General features: G+C 43.8%; 1 protein-coding gene across 6 annotated transcripts in view; it reads left to right on the top strand.

Moving 5' to 3' along the window:
• Positions 1-3,866: 3,866 nt before the first annotated feature.
• The window catches only part of LAMP2 (lysosomal associated membrane protein 2), a 42,318-nt gene continuing 21,569 nt past the window's right edge, over positions 3,867-24,615 (top strand). For 5 of the 6 annotated variants that reach the window (XR_014834522.1, XR_014834523.1, XR_014834521.1 and 2 more), the window contains 5 exon segments: positions 3,902-4,074; positions 15,660-15,778; positions 17,334-17,547; positions 22,486-22,644; positions 24,392-24,579. Coding sequence is in view for 3 of the 6 variants with exons in the window: in XM_085006112.1 (XP_084862238.1) it covers positions 4,011-4,074; positions 15,660-15,778; positions 17,334-17,547; positions 22,486-22,644; positions 24,392-24,579 (744 nt within the window). In the remaining 3 variants the exon portion in view is untranslated. 6 annotated transcript variants of the gene reach the window in all.

Genomic DNA, 24,615 nt, shown 5'->3' with positions numbered 1-24,615 from the left:
TCGAATCCTTAATCCCTGAGCGAGGCTGGGGATGGAACCTACATCCTCATGGATACTAGTCAGTCTCTTAACCCCCTGAGCCATGACAGGAACTCCAAGTTTCCATTTTTCAAGACAGTGACATGTCTACATGATTTACTAAAATTCCCTTACGTTCATGATATAGTTCTGGGATGCAGTTCCTATGTTAACCACAGGGTGATGCTGCAGACAGATCTAGGGATTTGTTTGGGAAAGAGGGGTTTAAGAATATTTGTGTTTTTATAAATTGTGGTACAGCTACACAATTAAAGGTTATGCAGCTATTTTGAAGAATGAAGTGAAGCTATATGACTTTTAAGGACCATCCTCAAGATATGCCACTAAGTGAGAAAAGCAAGTCACTAAACAATAAGTAGAGCATGCTTGTATTTATCTATTTAAAAAAGTATGTAGGAGTTCCCGTCGTGGCGCAGCGGAAATGAATCCGACTAGGAACCATGAGGTTTTGGGTTCAATCCCTGGCCTCGCTCAGTGGGTTAAGGATCCATCGTTGCCATGAGCTGTGGTGTAGGTCACAGACGCGGCTCAGATCTGGCGTTGCTGTGGCTGTGATGTAGGCCAGTGGCTACAGTTCCGATTAGACCTCTAGCCTGGGAACTTCCATATGCTGTGGGTGTGGCCCAAAAAAGACAAAAAGACAAAAAAATAAAAAATAAAAAAGTATGTAAATATATATGCAGATGTAGGTACATGCATAATTTTTTCCTGAGAGTTTTAGAAAAGAGATTTTACTAGTTATTACGTTGAGGAGTGGAAGTCCAGGGGAGATGAAAGTGTGTTTCCTTTAGATTTTATACCCTAAAAAATTATTTGTTTTTTGTAGATGATTTGCACTCATTCATTTAAAACCATTATTACAAAACCAATCCAATTGCTGTAAAAATGGAAATACCAGAGAAGTTAATGAAAGTCCCTTCTCCCCACTTCTTCATCCCATTCGCCAGAGGACAGGTGACCTCGGTTTGGGCCTCTTTATTCATTGTGTGGTTTCCAGAAAGACAGTTTCAGGATCTGGGAAGTTTCCAGAAATGCAGAAATGCCCCACCCCAGACTTGCTCAGACTCCATAGTGGAGCTCAGTACTCTGTTTTGATGGCAGAGAGAGAATGCAAATAATTACAGGATGCGAGGACAAAGATATGTCACCTGCCAATTCAGTAAATAGAGAATGTTGCCCCCATCCACCAAGCCATCAGCCACAGCAGCCCCCCCCACCACGGTGCGCCCCAGGGGAATACAGGATGAAGAAAAACAGGATTCTGGCCCTAGTTAGTTAAGATGTATATCTCAGAACAATTTCAATGACCCCAGATTCTTGCATCTTCCCATACAGAGAAAAGCACTAAAACCATTAACTTGACTACGTAGTTTTTTCTTTTTTTTTTTTTGCCTTTTCTAGGGCTGCTCCCGAAGCATATGGAGGTTCCCAGGCTAGGGGTCTAATCGGAGCTGTAGCCACTGGCCTACACCAGAGCCACAGCAACGTGGGATCCGAGCCGAGCTGCGTCTGCGACCTACGGCACAGCTTATGGCAATGCCGGATCCTTAACCCACTGAGCGAGGCCAGGGATTGAACCCTCAACCTCATGGTTCCTAGTATCATTTGTTTCCGCTGTGCCACAACGGGAACGCCTTTTTTTTTCCCCAGCAAAACCTCTCATGTCCTGACTCCTCGTTTGCCTCTTTGGAGCAGTTCCTCAGAGTCACTTGAGAGGCTGTCTGGGTCTTCAGTTCTCATTAAGGTCCTCAAAACATAACTTGCAACTTTTCTCTCTCTCTCTCTCTCTCTTTTTTTTTTTTTTTTGGTCTTTTTAGGGCCGCACCTGCTGCACATGGAGGTTCCCAGGCTGGGGGTCGAATCAGGGCTACAGCTGCCGGCCTACGCCACAGCCACAGCAACATCAGATCCTTAACCCACTGAGCAAGGCCAGGGATTGAACCTACATCCTCATGGATACTAGTCCAGTTCCTTACCTCTGAGCCATGAAGTGAACTCCAACCCGCAACCTTTAGGTTGTTCATTTTTCTTTTCACAGATGAAAAAGTAGATGACACCAATACCGCAGGGCCACTCATTTATTTAATAAGCATTTACCATTTTTTCCATTCTAAATCTGTATCTTTATGTCCATTTCCTTCCTCTGACCCACACTTTTCATTGTCAGTCATTTACCAGCTCTGAGAGGGTCATCATTTCTCCCCCCATTCAGTGGGCTTGCATTTAGGGAGGTGTTTGCCGGTGTAGGCCGGCAGCTGTAGCTCCAATTCGACTCCTAGCCTGGGAACCTCCATATGCCGCGGGTGAAGCCCTAAAAAGCAAATAAATAAATAAATAAATAAATAAATAAATAAATAAAATAAAGTTATGCAGTTTATAGTTGAGGGAGAAGTGATAGATTCCTTTCATTAAGACTTGTGCGGGGGGGGTGTGCAATTTCTGGGTACTCAACCCACTTACGGCTTCTCCAGGACATAGAGCCTACCAAGCCTTATTGATGGTAGGGCAGTCAAATGACCTTGTTTTGCTAAAAACAGTGCCTAAGACTAGTGTATCTCAGTCCCTCTTGTAGTGCAAGTCACTTGCTCATGACTCAGTTTCACCCACAAAAGAACACATTCACTTTCAGCAGTTAATCATATTAAAGCAAATGACAGTGGGGGTAGATCTCTGGTGCTTAGTATTTGAGCTGGGGCGGGTGTTAGGTTGAGGAGTCACAGGTTCCATTTAAGAACTAGTAAAAACTATAAATTTCCCCAGAAAAATCTACATACATAAATCTTGCACGTGATTTCTGGGGATTTACGAACATCCCCCCTCCTCCCTCAAGTTCACCCATTGGCACCAGATTAAGATCTCCTGGAGTAGATGATTTTGTAGGTCTCTTTTAGCGTTTCTCAAAATGTAGTCTGGGGACTTTTGGAATCAGAATCCCTTGAGGCCCTTGTTAAAAAACAAAACAAAACAAAACCAGATTCCTAGGACGGCCACAAACCTACTGTTTCAGAATCTCTGGGGACTGAGTTTGAGGATTCTGTATGTTATTAAAAAATCCCTGGGTGATTCTATGCAAACTAACATTTGAGAATCAGTGCTTTATCCCAACCTGAGATTTTTATGGTTTTTAAATGCTTTCATTTGTTGAATATTTTAGGTTTCACCTGTTCAGCTGTCAACTATACCAAAGGGTACATTTAGTATGAACTCTAAGAAGATTTACATGTTTATAGGCAGAGGAAAAACATCTGAAGAAAGATCAGTGTCTGTGCAGTAGGAATAAGAATGGTTTTTTTTTCCCCTTTGTTCTTCTACTTTATTTCTCTTCTTCCTCATTTTCTTTCTTTCTATATTTAAAAAAGACTCTTCCTCTTTCTGAGTTTAGTTTCCCCATCTAAAAGACAGAGTGTTGTAACCAGGTGAACCTCAAGGCCAAGCTCTACTCTGGCGCTCAGTGACTCCATATTACCCTTGTCCTTTTAATGGTGTGAACTACATGGACAACAGTGTTTGGAGAATAATCATGTATTTTTTTTTTAGGTATGACGTTTCGATGCCTAGCAACCGTCTTTACTTCAGCAAAAGTATTGCTTTCTTTCTCTGGGAGTCGGAACTGAAATAATCTCTACCATCTGCAGCCCCCGAAAGTTCATCCCCTCTCCTTAACCTTAGAAAAGGCCGTCCGCGCACTTCTCTTAGGAGCGTAAGAATGAGTGTGAACCAAAAAGCCAGGGCGTGGTCGCCCCGCCCACCGGGCACCGCATCACCACCCCTCTGGCCCCCTTCACGTGCGGAGATTGGCTGAAGGCAAGAAAGAGCCCCGCCCCTGGTCTTATGACCCGCTCTGAAGAGCCGACGAGTCCTCGCTTTTGCAGCGTTGTGGTCGGTGGTCAGCGGCGCTCTTGCCCGGGTTCTGGGAGCCTTTTCCCTGGTGTTGCTGCTCTTGCCGCCGCCGCCGCCTGCTCTGCGGGATCATGGTGTGCTTCCGCCTCTCCCCGGTTCCGGGCTCCGGGCTCCTTATGCTCTGCCTCGTCCTGGGTGAGTTGTCGGGCCCTCCTGCTTAGTCCCTGAGCCTGGGCCGGGGGCGCCTAGTTCAAAGGCCACAGCCTGCAAGACTGGTCCAGGGGAAGCGGTTTGAGAGGCTAGACGACTGACATTGGGCGTTGGCGCTTGGCCCGAGGTGACGAGCAGTGACCTAGAGAAGGCCCGACCGAGGGATGGCGGGGGAGAAGGGCCCGCAAGAGTAAGAAGGGGCAAGTAAGGTGGACGCCGAGGGAGTAGGTAGGGAAGAGGGAGGAGTGGAGCAGATCGGGGTGGAACGAGTAACTTGGGGAAGATAACTAAGGAGTGAGGAGCGGAGGAGGGCGGTACTTGCAGATTCTGGGGGTGGCACATACAATTAGGAGAGCCCTGGTTCTAGAATTGGCGAAGAGTTTTGAAGATGGTGGAAAACTATGGGGCGCGAGAGAAAACTGCAGAGGGAAGAGACTGCCTGCGTGGAGGAGATTGGGGGGAGGGCGAGGGCAGACAGGAGCAGATTCTGAGGATAGTGAGAGGTTGGGTTGGAGCGGGTGGGGGTAGGAATTTGAGGCCGTGGAGCAAGGGTAATTAAAGAGATGAGGGATGATGCTGGATTGGCGTCTGGTACTTGGAGTTTTGAGGTGGAAGGAGTCTAAGGTGGCTGGGGCAAATTCCAAGCGAGAAAACTAGGACCCAATAGTCCGGAGTCTAAAAGGATGAGTAGGAACTTGGGTGGGGAGTGAATGTCTGACTTGGAGGTGCTGAGGTCGTTGGTTTTCTACCAGTTTTGTTACTTCCTCCCAGCTAGACTCTGACAAAGAAGTACCCAGATGTTGAGGTTTTAGGGGTGGTGTGGCTGAGTCTTGTATGTACTGCTTTTTTTGCCTTTAGAAGCTCCCTTTCTTCCCCCTCACACAGCTGGTCTCTTACCACATTTTGAGAGGAGGAGGGTAGGTACCGTCCTAGGGGTTGGGTTGTTATCAGGTCCTAAGAATGGTTGGCTGAATGTTGGCTGACGGTGCTGTGCACACCCCACCCCCGCCGGCCCCAAGCATTGGGTCCCCTGAGGCCTTTTATGCCTGAAAGGTGAACTTTGACCAGAATGTCTCTTCCTGACCTGATAAATCCAGTGCTGATTGCTACCACTGATTCTTGCTGTTTGTGGCCTAATAAAAGGAGGAACAGACCCAGATGGGAGTGGAGATATATTAGGGGCCTGAGAAGGCAGCGAAAGGTACATGTTTTGGAATTTACATTTCAGTAGAATAAAATGAACACCCTGGAAGAATGGTGGCTTCTCAACCAGGGGACTTTTTGGCAATACATTTTTGGTTGTCACAGCTGGGGATTGCTTCTGGCATCTATCTAGTGGGAAGAGGCCAGGAGTGCTTCTAAACATCCCGCAATGCACAGGACAGCACTCCTCCCCCAACAAGAGAATTATCCACCTTAAAATGTCAATAGTGCCAAAGATGGAAAATCTGGCTCCAGAACTTATAGCTTTGGAAGGGGTCTTGATGATCTAATCTAGTGATTCTCAAGGATCTTTTTGGAGGTTGGGAGAGGGAGGCTCTCTGTCAGCTCAAAACTGTTTCCAGAATAATACTAAAACATCCGTCTTTTTCACTCTCGTCCTCTCATTGGTACAGTGGAGTATTCCAGAGGCTATACAATGTGTGATGACATCACCACTGTGATGGCTCTGGTGTGTTTTACTCACTTCCCGGTTTTAATTTCTAGTACGGCAAATACCAGTAGATGTAACCCACACAAACCAAAGTTCTTTCGAGGTCGTCAGTGGATAGAAAGTAAAGGGGTCCCGATGCCAAAACACTGGGGAGTCCACCTTGGCACACGGTGCTTGCAGGAAACGTCCGTGGCCCTTCTGACCGCCCCCCTCCCGGCCCCCCCAGACCTTGCTGAAACACTCCCCTGTGAAGCACTTACTGAGGGCCAGGCGCCCCTAAGAGAGGATTGTTGACAACGAAAAGCACCTTATCAGTGCCTAGAACACGTCTGACCAAGGCATCTGGTAGTCAGTAGTTCACTGCCAATTGGATCTGCACAAACAACACTGTAATTGTTTAGAGAAAGTGAAAAAAATAATCATTGTCTTGCTGGCTTTCATGTCATTAATTTTTTTAAATGAAAGCTTTTTTTGTTTTGTTTTTACAAAAGCAGTGCTGGCTCATTGCAGAAAATAAACAGGCAAAAAAGAAGCACATGAAAGAACCCATCAGCTCATCTGCTAGTTTGCCATTTATTGATTGGGGACTAACTAGATTCCTTCTCTTGGAAGATTTCCAAGATAGATTCCCTCCTCTTTCAAGTTCAGGATAGGATTTGGAGAAGTAAAAGTTAATAACGTACGCAGGTCAGGTTTTTTCAAAAGTACCAGGATGAAATAGAAAGTACTTTTTCTCTGCAGCTGCTTTTGCTGTCCTCTTTTGGTTCAGTGTGGAGCTCAAACTCCTTCCGTATGTGTTTTTTTTTTTTTTTCCCTTAAGAATTTAGCAGTTCTTCAGTTCCTTGGTGGGTTTTGCACATTACTTTTATATATCCAAATGAATACCAGGAATAGTTTTTTTTTTGAAAACTCAATAAGTATTTGTGAAGTACCTGCTATGAATTTCATGCAGTTCCTGAGTACTGCAGAGGGTACTGCAGAGGGTACCGAGGGAGGAAGGGGGATCTGTTCCTGAATTTATGGTGTTATTAGCATTAATGCTCCAGCTGGGCAGGTTTCACTTGGTAATTTTATAACTCTCTCCCAGTTCCATCACGTAACTTTAAAAATAGCTGCTTTAAAGTAAGCAAAGAAAAAAAATTCATGGAGACAATGTATTGCTCTATTTCACAGAGATTAAGGTATCTGGTATTTATTTGAATAAATTATACCTGACTAGAAACCTTTCTGAAGAAGAGCTATATAGAGGCTTTATAAGGAGAATAGGGGGTGAAAAACTTTTCCTACCATCATTGCTTATGTTCTGTTTGTGACATCGTAGATTTCAGGATTCTTCTGTGGTTATTGATTCCTGTAAGTAGTCTGACTTCTAGTTTTTTTTAGGGTTGAGGCTTTTCTGGGTGGGAAAAACCAGATATAAGTGTCCTGAGTGTGTCCGTCCCTGGTAGGAGTCCCTCCTTGCCACCGTTGTTTGTGGGATGACTGTTGTGTACCAGGCACTGGGTGGAAGGCGTAGGTAGGGCAGCGGAGCAGGTGAGACGAATAAGGTTTCCAGGTTTCTGCCTCTTGGGGAGCTTACCTTTTAGCGGGGGAAGACAGCCCGATAGCTGCGTGCTGGAATCGGAATTTCAGCTCGTGAAAAGTGCCGAAGAAGATGAAGCAGGTAAAGAGGAAGAAGTTAGAGCCGGTCTTAGCAGTGCTCGGTTGGGGGGATGACCTTCCTTTAGGTTTTGTGGTCAGAGGCCTTCATTGTTGGGTGACATTTGAGCAGAGGCCTGAGTGTTGGAAGGTGGCCAGCCAGGTGACTGACTTGGAGAGGAATAGGAGTAAACCTTGTCTTTCTCAGACTCTGAGGTTATTAGGCTAGCCTGTTTTCCACTCCCCCCCATTAGTCAAGTCTCCCCTGTGGTGTTAGTCTCTGTGAGTGGAGACTGTCTTTTCTGCAGTGTTATTTCCCATTGCCTCCCTAGCACAGGGCCTGGTGCTGCATGGTTAACTCTGTAAATTTTTTTTTTTTTTGTCTTGTTTTGGGCCGCTTCCATGGCATATGGAGGTTCCCAGGCTAGGGGTCTAATCGGAGCTGTAGCCGCCGGCCTGGCCTACACCAGAGCCACAGCAACGCGGGATCCGAGCCCCATCTTTGACCTACATCACAGCTCACGGCAACGCCGGATCCACTGAGCGAGGCCAGGGATCGAACCCGCAACCTTATGGCTCCTAGTCGGATTCGTTTCCACTGAGCCACGACGGGAACTCCATTCAGTAAATTTCTGTTGAGGGTCTTCATTCGTGGGTGCTGGAGATAGGTCGGTGAACTAGACCACCTTGGACTCCTTTTTCTTCTGTGAACCTTAAATTAGGTCTTGCAAGAAGTTTTTTTGTGCTTTCGGATTGAGAACCTTAAGATCAGTGTTAAGCAGTATAGATAAGTATAAACCAATGCATTAAAAGGATAATGCCATGTACTAATGCTAGTATCTTACCTGTACCCCTTCGCATACACTTTACACTGTAGCGAAGGCTCACATGTGGAGCTAGGGAAAGTCCTAGGGGAGAACGTTTTTACAAAGAACCAACCTCTCTCCTTTTGGAGGTGACAGAGAAGCGAGAATAATAAGCACTGAGATTTTTCTGTAGCCTTACCACTGATAACTTTGATTTCAAGAGTCTGCTGAAATTATTCTGGCTTTGAGATACTTGAAAGGACAGGCTTATCATTCATCCATTAGTCTTTTCATTACATCTGCTAGGATTTATAGATATTCCAATATTTCCCATGAGTGCAGCTTTCTTCCCCTATATCCTTGGGTGGAATTTGTGGTCAAGGATTACTTCCCAGCATTCCAGCTGACTTCAGCGGTCTTTGGTGCAGGAAGACCGCTCTTCCTCCTGTAGTGACAAAAGCATTCCAATCATAATTTCAGAGTAAAGTGATCAGAGATCCCCTCAGATCTAAAAGCATACTCTATAAGTCCTTGTTGGTATCCTGCTGTGCCTTGCAAAAGAATTCTGGAGATCTGCCAGACACTATTCAGCAATAAGCACTTTCCATTAGTTGAATGGTGTTGAATCTTATTTCCTTCTCAACTCTCTGACCTTAAAAAAATTTATTTTGTAGTCATTATTACTCTCCTTTTTTAAGAGATTTATTAGAAATCAAGACTATCAGCAACTGAAGGGGTAATTATGCTTATTATATTAGGAGTTGTAAATGAGGAACAATGGTCAATCTGACCTAACAGACCTGTGAGTTGAAAAGAAAGAGTAAATAGATGTGGGATGCCTGTGTCCAGTTTTGTTTCGTTTTGTTTTTTAATGGCCACACCCGCGGCATGTGGAGGTTCCCAGGCTAGGGGTCAGATTGGAGCTGCAGCTGCTGGCCTACACCACAGCCACAGCAACGCCAGTTCCAAGCCTCTCCTGTGACCTACGCCACAGCCACATGGATCGGAGCCACATCTGTGATCTATCCCACAGCTTGTGGCAATGCTGGATCCTTCTTAACCCACTGAGCGAGGCCAGGGATGGAACCTGTATCCTGACAGACACTATGTCGGGTTCTTAACCAAATGAGCTACAATGGGAACTGGTTTTTTGTTGTTTTTTTTTTTTTTTAAAGACCTTCTGCTCAACCTCATCCAGAATTGGTGAGTTTGAGGACAAAAATCCATAACTTCATATGATGAAATTAGACATACCTAATATTTGGGAAGGATCCTTTTAGGTCCTGTATTTGCTAGAAGGAAAGAATTTTTTTTTTTTTTTGGAAGGAAAACTTTTAACCTGGAATCTCTAACTTGCTTGGCAAAGTTCTCTTAGCTCTGAAGGACTTCCATATTTTTGAAGAATGTTTTGGAGAAATACACACCACAATTCTTAGCAAGGTTAACTTGTCCAGAGTCTCACAGCCAGTTAACTGGACTGCCTGATTTGAATTCTAACTCCAGTGATAGGGTTCTTTAATCACCTCATAGTGCCTCTTAGATCAGTGTTTTTTCTTGGATTTATATTACCACTAGTATTATGTTCCCATTCCACCCCCATCTTGTTTCCAAATATATATTTTTCTCTTTTTTTTCCTACAAATGTATATTTTTCAACTCCACTTTGGGTCAAATAGACTTCTAAAAACCTAGCCACTTTTTGCAGTGTGTCTTGCTTAGAGAATAGATTTCGGAGTTCTAAAAGAAACAAGAAATGATCTCTTTGGAAATAAGATTAAGAGGATATTTGAATTTGAGAAAGTTGATTTTGCCTTTTTCTTTTCTTTGGAGAATAAACTCTCAGCTCTATAATTATACACTCTAGGATATATTTAGCTGTGGTTTTTTTTTTTTTTTAATGCCACAAAGCCCTTTAAACAAAAATGGCTTGGCTATTCTAAAATGAAACACAGCACTAAGATGGAAATGGCTTACTGAAGATATTTTTACCAAAGTCTAAATGTTTCAACTAGAAATTTACCTTCCGGGAAAAGCATAATTCCTTGCTTGAAATCCATGGCAAAATTTATTGAGGAGAAAAAACCGACATGGGAGTTGAGGGAGTATCCAGAAGACTGATAGGTTGGGTTCATGATTTGGAAGAGCTAAAAGCTGGGACTTCCTGTAATTAGATTAAGCTGTGTTCCAAGTCCTTATTGCATGGTGTCTCACCTTGATGTAATCAGTCAAGACTTATTGAGAATCTAATATGTATTCAGCACTACTAGGAACGGCAGGAGATAGAAGGAAGTAATAGACATGGTCTCCCTCACCTTGACACCCGTGATGGATGGCATTCATACAAAAAACACGCTCCTAGGGGCTGTGGCACAGATAAGATCATCTGTCTAAGGGAGCATTTTGGAATTCAAATGAGACCTTATCAAAAGAATCTTGACTCTCTCTATGTATATCATTCATTCATGGACTTTGGTACGTTTTTTATTAGTTCACAAATTACTTGCTGTGGACCATAATTTACGGTGGCATGACAGCGAAGTGATAGTCGAAAGCTTGTTTTTTGGAGTTTATGACAATGAGGGGTACAGAATTTACAGGTGTAAAACAGCTGAATAATTCAGGATCGTATAAAATATACTGAAATGTGGAGATATGCACTGTCGACTGCTCCCCGAGAGCTTTTATATAGTCAGGGAAATGTTTATGAAGAAAATGGCTGCTGAAAAATGAACAGCATATCTAGGTTCTTAATAGTAAGCAACAGAAGTAAAATCTGATTTTTAAGCAGGAAAGGATTTTTATTAAAAAGATACTCGGACATGGCGTGTGTATACCTTTTGACCCTTATAATTACATTCCTAGACATATACCCAATAGGCACACATACATGTGTGTTCACCGAAGTGTTCGTTTGCAATAGAACCAAGCTGGAAACTATCCAAGTGCCCATCAGTAGTAGCGTAGACAAGTAGTGGGGTTATTCACTCAATGATAGAAAGCTATACTTACAGAGCGAGAAATGACAAATTCCAGTTACACACAACAGCGTGGGTGACTCACAGACATAATAGTGAGTGAAAGAAACCAGATACAAAAGAGAGCATAGAGGAGAGTTCCTGCTGTGGCGTAGCGGGCTAAGGATCTGGCGTGGCCGCAGCTGTGGTGGAGGTCGCAGCTGTGGCTTGGATGAGATCCCTGGCCAAGGAACAACATATGCCGTGGGTGCGGCCAAAAAAAATAGAAAAAGCATAGTGAATGATTTCATTTATATCAAGTTGAAAACACAGGCAAAACTAATCCATACTGTTAAAAGTCAGGATGGTGGCTGCCCCAGGAGGAAACTGGTAATTGGAAGGGGGAACAAGGGAATTTGGGGGAATACTTGGAATATTGTTTCCTAACACAAGTGGGTTCAGTTTGTGAAAATTCTTTAAGCAGTATACTTTGTGCACGTTAAATCCTTTCCATATGTATGCTGTGTCCTTTTTCTTTTTTTTTTTTTTTTTTTGGTTTTTATGGCTGCACCCCTGGCATATGGAGGTTCCCAGGCCTAGGGGTTGAATCAGAGCTACAGCTGCCAGCCACAGCAACTCGGGATCCGAGCCACACTGGCGACCTACACCACAGCTCACAGCAAAGCTGGATCCTTAACCCACTGAGCAAGGCCGGGGATCAAACCCGAAACCTCATGTTTCCTAGTCGGATTCGTTGCCGCTGTGCCACGATGGGAACTCCCGCTGTGTACTTTTGTGTGTATATGTTACACATCCATAAAATTTTACTTCATAAAAAAATGTACATTAGGTAATTAAGAAGTACTAGACTTCTTGACTGTATATCCCAGAGCCTAGTTCAATACCTAATTCAATACTTGGGATGATGCCTCTGAATTGCACTGCCACTGCCAAGCATTAGACTGCAGCTTGCTCCTCTGGCTGCTGCCACTAGCTCTGGCCTTGTTGCCTGGGAGCCTGATCCTGCTGTAACTACTTCCACCTGAGAGTAACAAGTTCCATTCCTAGCTCCATTTTGCTGCCCTCCTATTCAAAATCTGGAGTGGATGCTGTAGTTAGATGGAGCCTAGTGCAAGTGCCTGTTCTTGCTGCAAGGGAGGCTGGGAAAGCAAGCAACCAACATTTTCAGCTCTTATAGTGGGTGGGGATATCCGCCAGAAATTGTTTAAAAAAAAAAAAAAAAGGAGTTCCCATCGTGGCTCAGTGGTTAATGAACCCGACTAGTATCCATGAGGATGTGGGTTTAATCCCTGGCCTCACTTGGTGGGTTAAGGATCTGGCGTTGCCATGAGCTGTGATGTAGGTTGAAGATGCGGCTGGGATCTGGTGTTGCTGTGGTTGTGGTGTAGGCCAGCAGCTACAGCTCCGATTCAGCCGCTAGCCTGGGAACCTCCATGTGCCTCAGGTGCAGCCCTAAAAAGACCAAAAAAAAAAAAAAAAAAAAAAAAAAAGGCAGGGCGAGGGGTGTTTTAGATTTTGGTGCAGCCAAAAAAGAGTGAATCCCTCCTGAGGTGGTAAACCAGTCGATTTCAAATGTTAGGAACAGTAGAAGTCTGGGGTAGAGGTTGTCTAAGGCATGGCGAGTGGGTTCAGTAGAACAAGTTTAACTGGATTAAAGGGTGTGTTCTGGGAATGTGGCTGAGAGAAGTTGAAGGAATAGGGTGGGACAAGATTAAGGATGACTTTGAACCACCCGCAGAGGACTGAAATATCATATGGGAAATGTGGAGCTGGGTGCGAGGTTGTCAAGTGTCCTGAGAGAAGAAGAGGTAGTTAAGGACTGTTGATCTGGACAGCACTTGTAGGGGCAGTTAGGAGGCATCTGTAAATTGGTGTGGAGGTGAATTGGAAATAGAAATAAAAGGCAAAGATTGGATTTCAGAGGGAATTTGAAGGAAAAAAAATCAATAGATGTTCACACGAAGAGCATGAAGTAGAAGCTAATTCCCAAAAGCTTTTGAACCTGAGTGGCTGTGCCAGGTGCTGCCTCTCCTTTCTCCTAAAAGCCAGTGAGGTTGAGACGGGGATCCGTTTAGAGGACGTGGAGAATGGATTTTTGTTTTGAAATTGTTGAGTTTGAGGTGCTGGGCGCTGAGTCAAAGTGGCCCCTGCGCAGTTGGAGTTGGAGCCCTGGGTGGCCGAGGAAGCTCTGTGTAGAAGTGTAGCTCTCACAGGGAGAAGGGCTGGAAAGGCACAAGAACCCAATGTGCTGGACCCTCGGGCCACTTCTCATTTTTTGAGCTTGGCTGGTGGGCTCTTTTGGCGTTAGTGTGGTGAGTGGTAAATGTGAATCCCAGCCTGTGCCTTCTGTGCCTTCACAGAGCTTGCTCCTCCCAGCCGGGCACATGTTGACACTGTCACTGCTTTACACTGTCCTCTTCCTGTTGCTCTAACATGTTTGGAAAGGAAATGATTATTCCATGTCAGGCTTTTCTTGGTTCTTTCTAATAGTTTTATTTTGTTTGGTTTTGTTTTTTGCTTTTTAGGGCCATGCTTATGGCATATGGAGGTTCCCAGGCTAGGGGTCGAATTTAACTATTCCTATTAGAATAGTTTTGAATACTTTGAATACAAAGAGAGTATATTAAGACTAGGGACTTTATTACCTTTTTTTTTTTTTTTTTTTTTTTTTTTTTGCTTTTTAGGGCCGCATGTGAGGCATGTGGAAGTTCCCAGGCTAGGGGTCCAATCAGAGCTGTGTCTGCGACCTACGCCACAGCCACGCCGGGTCCTTAACCCACTGAGCGGCCAGGGATGGAACCCGCAACCTCATGGTTCCTAGTTGGATTCGATTCTGCTGTGCCACGACGGGAACTCCTCCTGTGGAGCCACAGGGGGAACTCAGTTACTGTTGAGCCACAGCGGGAACTCCTCCTTTTTTTTAACTTTAATTTTTATTTTGTATTGGAGTATAATTGGTTGACAGTGTTGTTTAGTTTCAGGTGTACAGCAAAGTGACTCAGTAAAACTAGGGACTTTAAACAAGACTGAGAAAAGCACTTGGGGAAGAATGGCTGGAAAACTTCTTCAGGCCTCACAAGGTCTTTTGGCGTCTCAGCCGATGCATTTAGGCGCTGTCTGTAACCACCAGCTTTAGCATATCAGATGCAGGCTTGGCCTCTGGCTCCAGAGCGTGACTGGAGTTTTTGTGTATGACTTGAAAGCTGTTGCTGAGGCACGCCTTCTTGGTACTCCTCTTAGGACTAGTCTGTAGCGTGTCCCTGCTTGTAGGTGACGCCAGAGTGCTCAGGTATCCTTCGAGGCTATGCAGCTACCTTAACAGGAAATGGATCACCTTTGGGTATTGCGAGAGACAGAGAGGAAAATCCTTAGATGGTTGCCCATCATTTATGCTGTTGCTGTGTTTGTTTGCTGGCGTTGTCGTGTTTGGAGTCCTTAGGGTCTTCAGTGTGACGGGTGATGTCCCCCTGTTTAACCTAGGGTAGAAGATCAGAGTTGGGTTGGCTGAAGAGTCTCAAGGCTTTTCTGTTCCTGAAATGTTCCTCTGCTGAAAGAGAGGTAGCAGGTTGAGAAGGTGGAAGAGGCTTTGAGTTCATATCAAAAGACTAATGAGCCTTTCTTTCTTCTTTTTTTTTTTTTTGTCTTTTTTGTTGTTGTTGTTGCTATTTCTTGGGCCGCTCCCATGGCATATGGAGGTTCCCAGGCTAGGGGTCTAATCGGAGCTGCAGCCACCGGCCTACGCCAGAGCCACAGCAATGCGGGATCCGAGCCGCGTCTGCAACCTACACCACAGCTCACGGCAACGCCGGATCGTTAACCCGCTGAGCAAGGGCAGGGACCGAACCCACAACCTCATGGTTCCTAGTCGGATTCGTTAACCACTTCGCCACGACGGGAACTCCTAATGAGCCTTTCTAATCAATGGGATTTTAAAACAAAGGAGCATGAATGTTGCATTTATAAAAACCTTTTGCTTATGGATCGAGCAGCCTTTGCAATACTGTCCCTTTGGTCATATGGTACAGGTGCTTAGACCTATTACATCTTCACATGAGAGTAAAAGAGTTTTGCCAAGACTTCTGAGTGTCCTAGGTCGTGTAGCTTGTGACAGTATTTAAAGCTGTAAGACTTTCCATGCTTCCCCTTAACCTCATTTATCTTAAAAAAAAGTCCTAACAGGTAAACTGGAATTGCCTAAAACAAAACTAGCAAGGCACAGAGTATGTAGAAACAATTATTAGGAGGTAAAAGGCAAATGTCGCCAGTCTGTGCCATTACCTAAGCGTCCTAGGTTGAGTAACCCTTTGGGGAAGTCATCGTGCTAACTTGATCAACAAGATTTTAATGAAAAGATACAAACAATCAAGATACCACATATTTTAAAAGTGTTTTGTTTCATTTTAGAGCTGGTTGAACTTTGGTGGATAGAGCCTGTTTTTATTTAATATATGTTTTTATAGTCCAATTTAAAAATCTTACTCTTTTTAATACATCTAGGAGCTGTCTCGTCTTATGCATTGGAACTTAATTTGACAAATTCAGAAAAAGCCACTTGCCTTTATGCAAAGTGGCAGATGAATTTCACAATACGCTATGAGACTACAAACAACAGTCATGTAAGTATTTTTATTTTCATTTGAGCTTTATAGTAGGATTTTTTTTTTTTTTTTAGGGGCTGCACCTGTGGCATAGGGTGTGGGTCCCAGTTCCCAGGCTGGGGGTCAGATCAGAGCTGTAGCTGCCAGCCTGCGCCATAGCCACAACAATATGGGATCCAAGCCAAGTCTTCGACCTACACTGCAGCTCGTGTCAACGCTGGATCCCTGACCCACTGAGCGAAGCCAGGGATCAAACCGCATCCTCATGGATACTAGATGGGTTCTTAACCTGCTGAACCACATTGGGAACTCCCATATAGTAGGGATTTATTTCTACTTTGGGAACTCCTGAGCTATTTTTTTTAATGGTTGCTCCCATGGCATATGGAAGTTCCTGGGCCAGTGATTGAATCCGAGCCGCAGCTGTGGCAACACTGGATCCTTTAACTCGCTGCACAGGCCAGGCCAGGGATTGAGCCTCTATAGTTGGATTCTTAACCCACTGTGCTATGGTGGGAACTCCCTATGGAGCTATTTTAAGATGTACACTTGAAGGTATTCTGTTTAGTGTTGGAATGGATATTTTAATTCATCAGTTCTTCAGAGTTTTTGGATTTTTTTTTTTTTTTTTGTCTTTTTAGGGCCGCACCTGTGGCATATGGAAGTTGCCAGGCTAGGGGTCAAATTGGAGCTGTAGCCGCCAGCCTATACCACAGTCACAGCTATACCAGATCCAAGCCACATCTGCGACCTACACCACAGCTCACAGCAACACCGGATTCTTAACCCACTGAGCAAGGCCAGGGATGGAACCCAAGTCCTCATGGATGCTAGTCAGATTCGTTTCTGCTGAGCCACGATGGGAACTCTGGTTCTTCAGTTTTTCTCAGAGTTGGTTAAGGGCAGATTGTTTGATGACTATATGGTGTTTCAGGTCTAACTACTTATGTAGTGTTTTTAACATCACCAACGTCAAAGCTTGCTGTTTCTTTAATAACTTGCTATTAAAATCTCCTTTGAGGGGGTATCCTCTCAATCATTTTTGCTGAATTATTTCTTTTGATTAAGGTCTTGATGGAGTTCCCGTCGTGGCTCAGTGGTTAACAAATCCAACTAAGAACCATGAGGTTGCGGGTTCGATCCCTGGCCTCGCTCAGTGGGTTAAGGATCTGGTGTTGCTGTGAGCTGTGGTGTAGGTTGCAGACGTGGCTCGGATCCCACGTTGCTGTGGCGTAGGCCGGCAGCTTCAGCTCTGATTCGACCCCTAGCCTGGGAACCTCCATATGCTGCGAGTACGACCCCTAGAAAATTAAAAAAGAAAGAAAAAAAAAAAGATGATCTTGCCTGATTATAACCTGATTTAAAAAAAATCAACTTAATGGAAGTTCAGGCCAGTTTTCCTTTTACTTTTAGATATACATGTTTGTCCAGAGTGACTGGTGTGTAGCTGGAGTCTGACAGGACAAGCTGGCCGTGGGGGGGTGCGAAGGCATCTGAAGCGTCACCCCCTGCAGAAATGCCTGTGTTCATTGCTGCCTGTTTGTGTTTTACCCCCAATTCCTTTTTCTTTTAGAAAACTGTATCCATTTCAGACTTTGGTGCTGCAACGTACAATGGAAGCTTTTGTGGGGATGACCATAACGATCCCCAAATTGTGATGCAGTTTGGATCGGGTTTTTCCTGGATTGTGAATTTTGCAAAGGAATCGTCTAGTTATTTAATCAACAGCATCTCATTTTCCTACAACACTAGTGATACCACAACATTTCCTGATGCTAAAAAAAAAGGTAACCCGAAGAATTGGCTTGTGTTGTGTTCTCTCGCTTTTTATTAATAATAAAAAATGTAAATCATTAAGAAAATTCATCCTTATGCACTCTAAGGGAAATGTCTTCCTAACTAGAAGGGAAATGGCATGGTTTTGTATCCCCTTGCCCAGCATAGTGTTCAACACAGGGTATTTGCTGTCATCACTTAGTGCGCAGTAACTCTGTACCAGGTAGTACCCGGAGTGTGTTGCCAGCAGCATCTCACTTAATCCTTAACCCTGGGAAGTAGATGTTATCAGAAGTTTACTGGTAAAGGGAATAGGCTTGATGAGATTAGATGTCTTTCTCAGAGGTCACACATGTTGGTAAGTGGGTGAGCTACTGGTGTTTGAGCCAAAGTTTGTTGAGCTTAGAGTCCATGCATTTAACTATTATTTTTTTTTTTTGTCTTTTTGTCTTTTTGTTGTTGTTGTTGTTGTTGTTGCTATTTCTTGGGCCGCTCCCACGGCATATGGAGGTTCCCAGGCTAGGGGTCGAATCGGAGCTGTAGCTGCTGGCCTACACCAGAGTCACAGCAACGTGGGATCCGAGCCGTGTCTGCAACCTACACCACAGCTCACGGCAACGCCGGATCCTTAACCCACTGAGCAAGGGCAGGGACCGAACCCGCAACCTCATGGTTCCTAGTCGGATTCGTTAACCACTGCGCCACGACGGGAACTCCCTAACTATTATTTTTTTATTTCATTCAATAGAGAGCACCCAAGTGTTGAAGGGATGAGAAAATCCTTACCTATAACTATTTTATTCATTTATTTTTTGTCTTTTTTTTTTTTTTTTTAGTGCTGCACCTGCGGCATATGGAGGTTCTTGGGAGCTGTAACCTCAGGCCTACACCACAGCCACAGCAATGCAGGATCTGAGCCATGTCTATGACCTACAGCACAGCCACAGCCACAGCAATGCGGGATCTGAGCCATGTCCGGCTCGCAGCAACACCGGATCCTTAACCCACTGAGCAAGGCCAGGGATCAAACCCACAACCTCACGGTTACTAGTTGGGTTCGTTAACCACTGAACCACAATGGGAACTCCAATAACTGTTTTATTTTAATTTTTCAATTATTTATTTATCTTATGGCCACACCTGCAGCATATGGAAGTCTTTGGGCTAGGGATTGAATCTGAGCCACAGCCTTTAACACCAGATCCTTTAACCCACTGCACTACAGCGGGAACTCCTAATGACTGTTTTAAATATGGACAAGTTTAGTAACCCTAAGACCAGCAGAAATGCTTCATCTCTGAATCTTTTTACCATTTAGATGGGATTTTTGACTGAAAAGTAAAAAAAAGCAAGTTTAAAAAAAAAAGGTAAAATTAAGTCAACACTTGCTGCTATTCTGAGACAATTTTAGGTCAAAATGAACTTGGGAAAAGCATTGGCAATCAGGCCATTCCTGTAACTACTAGAACTGAAATGTGTATTAAAATGTTTTGAAGGCCTGAATTAATGGAGATTTCAGTCTTGTTAGGAATATAATTCCCTGCATCCCACTCCATCAAGACTGGGTTGTTAACTTTGGGGTTGTAGTAGTTTAGCATTTCTCACAGATAATATCTCATTCTGACCCAGAAGCACAGGCAGACGGGCTTTTGTTGCCTGGACTTGGGATGAGTGACTCATTTGCATTTATGGGATATCAAAAGATCATATTAAAGACCCACGAGTGAATGAGCTCATGTAAAACTTGGGAGGTATAATTAACAGACTTGGAAAGGAAATCCTAGTTTTCTTTTTACTGATCTCTTAGTTTGAAAGGATAACTAAGGCAAAGTTGTTATTGGATATCTTGAGTATTTAGCTTTCTGCCCTACATTGTCTTTCAGAACTAGTATTAAGGTCTGTCCCTACTAACTTTCTTTCTTTCTTTCTTTTTTTTTTTTTGGTCTTTTTAGGACCACACCGGCAGCATACGGAGGTTCACAGGCTAGGGATCGAATCAGAGCTACAGCTGCCAGCCTGCGCCACAGCCACGGCAACGCCAGGTCCAAGCCGAGTCTGCAACCTACAACCACAGCTCACAGGAACGCCGGATCCTTAACCCACTGAGCAAGGCCAGGGATGGAACCCAAGTCCTCATGGATACTAGTCAGATTCGTTTCTGCTGAGCCAGGACGGGAACTCCCCTACTAACTTTCAGGGAGCTTAAGAACTAGTTGGAGAGACAAAGCAAAGTTGTTTCCCACAAATTATGTGGAAAACATTGGAAAGCAGTGAGATCTGTGTGAATTTGCTGTTTGTGTTTGGGGGCTGGCAGGTTCATAAATCTTTCCTGACAATGTGAGGAGGGCTCTAGATCCTCCCTCGCAGGGTACAGAGTCAACTTTGCATTTGGTTTTAAGTCCCTGAGCCCATCTGTGGAGGCCTGGGGATAAGTGGTCCTAATGAGGAGCAGAGGTCAGCATGCTTTGGAGGAACGAGAAAGCTTGTTGTGGAGAAGGAGGACTCGATCGCATCTCGGCCTGATGATAGAATTTGAATAAGCGAAGAGTTCTGAGCAGGATATTTACAGCAGGGGGAAGCATAGTATGTGGAGCAGTAATTGGAGAGCTTTCTGCCTAAGGTAGAGGCTGTGTGTGTAGTAGGAGGAAAATCAAGCTGGCGAGGTGCAGTGAGTCTGAATTACAGGGGGCCTTAGACGCCAAGGAAAGGCATTTAGCTTGAGGGGATAGGCACTGGGGAACAATTTTAAGTTTTTAAGCAGGAGAATGATGTAACGAAAGCAGAGACAGTAGTTTATAAAGAGTGTTCTGCAGAATTAATTGGAAGTGAGGAGACTACAGGCAGAGATGCCAGCTTAAGAGGCTTGTTATAGGAATCGGGGGGTGATGTAATGAGCACTGGACCAAGGGGGGTGGTGGTAAAAACATACGGGGTTCAATTCGATAGATTTGATGGAAAAACTGTAGACTCTAAAATGTTAACACCTATCTCGGCCCCTTTTACTTAAAAGAAGGAAAGAGGCAATTTTTTTTTACTAGCTTCTGTGTAATATTGAAAACTGTTTAAGATTTTAAATGGCTTCCTTGTATGGACTGTTGATGCTGGGTTGTTTTGGTTTTTTGCCGCACCCGAGGCATGTAGAAGTCCTAGGCCAGGGATTAAACCGGTTCCATAGCAGCTACCCGAGCCTGTGCAGTGACAATGCCAGATCCTTAAACCTGCTGCACCACAAGAGAACTTGTGATGATGGTTTTTGCAGTAATTTAGTGCTATAGTTTTAGGCATCTGAGAATTAAAGTGACTTTGAAGCTGCCATTTCCTTTTTAAAAATTTTTTCATGGTTAAAATAGAGAAAAGTATTGGAGTCCCCTTGAAGCGCAGCAGGTTGAGGATCTGGTGTTGTCACTGCAGGAGCTCGGGTTATTGCTGTGGTGCAGGTTCAGTCCCTGGCCTGGGAACTTCCACATGCCGAGTGTGTGGGGCAAAAAACAAATACAGGAAAGTATAGAGAATAATATAATAGACCTCACATATACCCTTTACCCATGACTGTTAAGTGTCATTTTCCCCATATTTGCCTTATCTTTTAATTTAAAGAAATAAAACCTCACGTGTACACTTGAGGATTCCTCTGAACCCACTCCCCAGAGCCATTTTCCTCCCTGCCTCCAGAGAGGCAACCACTCTTGGGAATTTTGGGTGTAGCCTTCCTATCTGTGTCTTTATATTAGACTAATATATACATGTCATTATATTTCATAAACAATACATCATTTTAAAAAAATGACAGTTTTATAGTGTAACTCCAGTATATTTATATCTCATTTTTGCATCTTTTTTTTTTTCTTTTTTTAGGGCCGCTCCCGCGGCATATGGAAGTTCTCAGGTTGTGGGTCAAATAGGATCTGTAGCTACCGGCCTACACACCACAGCTACAGCCACAGCCACGCAGGATCTGAGCCGTGTCTGTGACCTACACTGCAGCTCGTGGTAACACCAGCTCCTTAACCCAAGGAACAAGGCCAGGGATGGAACCTGAGTCCTCATGGATCTTAGGTTGGTTAACCGGTGAGCCACATTGGGAACTCCTGCACTCGTTTTTGAGGTCTGTCTCTAAATAGTCAGTTCGCACATCTATGCACTTACGTTAATGGTGAGGAACAGCTTTGGAGAAAAATGTTCTGGTTCATTGGTTAAAATTCTTTTTTTTTCTTTGGCCGTTAGGGGGTGCCAAGGCAGCGTAAGTTTTCTGCATTGCTTAGATGATGGAGAGGCACAGAAGGCAGCCTGTGTTAAGGACCTTAAATACCTTCTTCCTTGTTGCTTTTCCAAAGAAGCTAAGCCATTTGGGTGGACATGTGTGGTCCTAGTCTTTTGCAGTTTCACTGTAGGCATTATAACAACTCTGCAGAATGGCAGTAACTTACTGCTTTCACAATCTGAAGCTTTCCTGAAATAGAAGTCTTTAAATTCTAACCAGGAAGAAGTTCCAAAAACTCATTTTAATTGCTTTAACTTAACTTTGGGATAGTAGCACAAAAATAAGTATTCGCTATAAAATCCCGGATTATTCCATCTCTCTTCATTGTTTTGTCACTAAGTCCTATTGCTTCTATGATAGTTATGTATCTTCGATTTGGCCTCTTTGCTGTCTTCCTTAAAATGAATGATATGTGTGTCATTTACAGCTTTAAATTTGTTAACAAAATCCAACCTGTCCTTAGATGGTAGATGATGCTTCAAAGCGTGAACACCTGCAACTTTCCTTGCTAATCCCTGTCACATCTTTCCTCATATGCTCTGTGTTTCAGCCCCAGTGAATTTGTCAGTCCTTATGTCACTTCAGGGATGGTGTGGGGCGCACAGACAGAAGAGATAAAAGTATAATGTATCTTTATATGGTCACTCCTGCCTTCTTGGAAACAGCTGTTGTTAATCTTGTTTTATAGGAGTTTTAACTGTGAATGACTCTGTGGGATTCCAAGTTCCATTGAATGACATCTTTAGATGCAATAGTTTATCAACTTTAGAAAAGGATAATGTTGTCCAGCATTATTGGGATGTTCATGTACAAGCTTTTGTTCAAAACGGCACAGTGAGCACAAAAGGTGAGTACTTAAGTATATATTTCTATACTTGGATCCTAATTTAAGATTAGAGTATATATACCAGGTAGCTTTAGTTGAAGTCTTTATGGGAAAGTATTTATATGTTAAGACTCACAGCTTATAGTGGACTGTAAAGTTTTTATAAATGGCAGCAATTCTTACTTTTTTTTGGGGGGGAGGGGGGGCTGCACCCTTGGCATATGGAGGTTCCCAGACTAGGGTGTCAAATCGGAGCTGCAGCTGCCAACCTACACCACAGCCACAGCAATGCCAGACCTGAGCCACGTCTGTGACCTACACCACAGCTCATGGCAACGCCAGATCCTTAACCCAATGAGCGAGGCCAGGGATCGAACCTGCGTCCTCATGGATGCTAGTCAGATTCATTAACTGCTGAGCCATGATGGGAACTCTAAATGATAACAATTCTTATTCTTGTGGAACTTGGCAGTTTTAAAGTTTCTGCTGTAAGTGTCGTGCAATGGTCTTTTAAAATGCTCTACCTGTAGTGTTTTTTGCTGATAAAACCTAGTCTTTGAACAAATCCTCAAATAGCATTTGATCCTCAGCCCTTTGGCTTTTGAAGATCCAAAACAAAGACTGAAAAATTGGATTTCTGGGTTCTAATTTTTTTGTTGTTGTTTTTTTGTCTTTTGAAGGCCACACCTTCGGCATATGGAGATTCCCAGGCTAGGGGTCTAACCGGAGCTGTTGCTGCCGGCCTACGCCAGAGCCACAGCAACGCCAGATCCGAGCCGCATCTGTGACCTACACCACAGCTCACAGCAATGGATCCTTAACACTCTGAGCGAGGCCAGAGATCAAACCCGCAACCTCATGGTTCCTAGTCAGATTCATCTCCACTGAGCCATGACAGGATTTCTGGGTTCTAATCTTGATTTTCATAAATTGATTTTGTAACTTTATATTACTTTTTTGGAAATACAGTAATTTCTCATTCATCAGTTCTGGAAAACTACCAATACTTCCTAAGAAGAGGTTGAAATGCCTATGATTTATTGTAGGGATAATACAAATTAAAAGTTCATTTGTATTTAAGTCCTTCAATGACTTTAAAACTTTTTTCAGTTACAGGATTTTTTTTTTTTTTTTTTTTGGCCACATGTACAGCATGCAGAAGTTCCCTGGCCAGGATTGAACTTGAGCCATAGCAGTGACAATGCCAGGTCTTTAACCCACTGAGCCACCAGGAAACTCCCACTATTCTTCCTTATAGTGATTGTATGTGGGGAAGAAGAGGTCAGGCCTAGGTAGGGGTGAACTGTTCTAAAACTTTTTTTTTTCCCTTTTCTTTTTGGCCGCCCTGAAGCACATGGAGTTCCTAGGCCAGGGATCAGACCCAAGCCACAGTTGCCTATACCACAGCTGTGGCAACACCAGATCCTTTAACCTGCTGTGCCGGGCCAGGGGATCAAACCTGTGTCCTGATGCTGCAGACACAGAGGGAACTCCTGTTTTCCAACTTAAATCTCTGATTTTTACGTCAGAGACAGGTTAAGTTTTTAGGATCTGAAAAGATGAGTATGTGGCCACCTGTGAGTAGATAAAGCGTGTGTGTGTATCTGGAGCCTGTCTGCCGTGTCATAACTCTTAACACTGTCTGCATATGAAGTAGCAGTTTGAGAACCTCTGCTTCATTTAGTTTAAAATAATACTATCAAGATATTTCCTACCCTGAATAGAACCTTTTTGGACTTTTGTTTTAAAAATCTGACTTTTGTTTTAGAGTTTTTGTGTGATAAAGATAAGACTTTAACTACAACGGTGCCCGTCATTCCCACCTCTGTGCCATCTCCTACTACAACACCCACTCCAAAGGAAAAACCGGAGACTGGATCCTATTCAGTTACAAGTAGCAATGGTACATGTCTTCTGGCAAACATGGGGCTGCAACTGAACATTACTCAAGATAAGGTATAGTTGCCTGTTTTAATTTAATTTATTTATTTA

Source organism: Sus scrofa, chromosome X, assembly GCF_054392235.1.
Source record: "Sus scrofa isolate SSC_HxYL_T2T_F1_AM1 chromosome X, Sscrofa_HxYL_maternal_Yorkshire_Landrace_v2.0, whole genome shotgun sequence".
NCBI classification, from domain to species: Eukaryota; Metazoa; Chordata; class Mammalia; order Artiodactyla; family Suidae; genus Sus; species Sus scrofa.
Note: the sequence above shows the minus strand (reverse complement) of the source record. Positions and strands in the feature narration are given on the sequence as shown.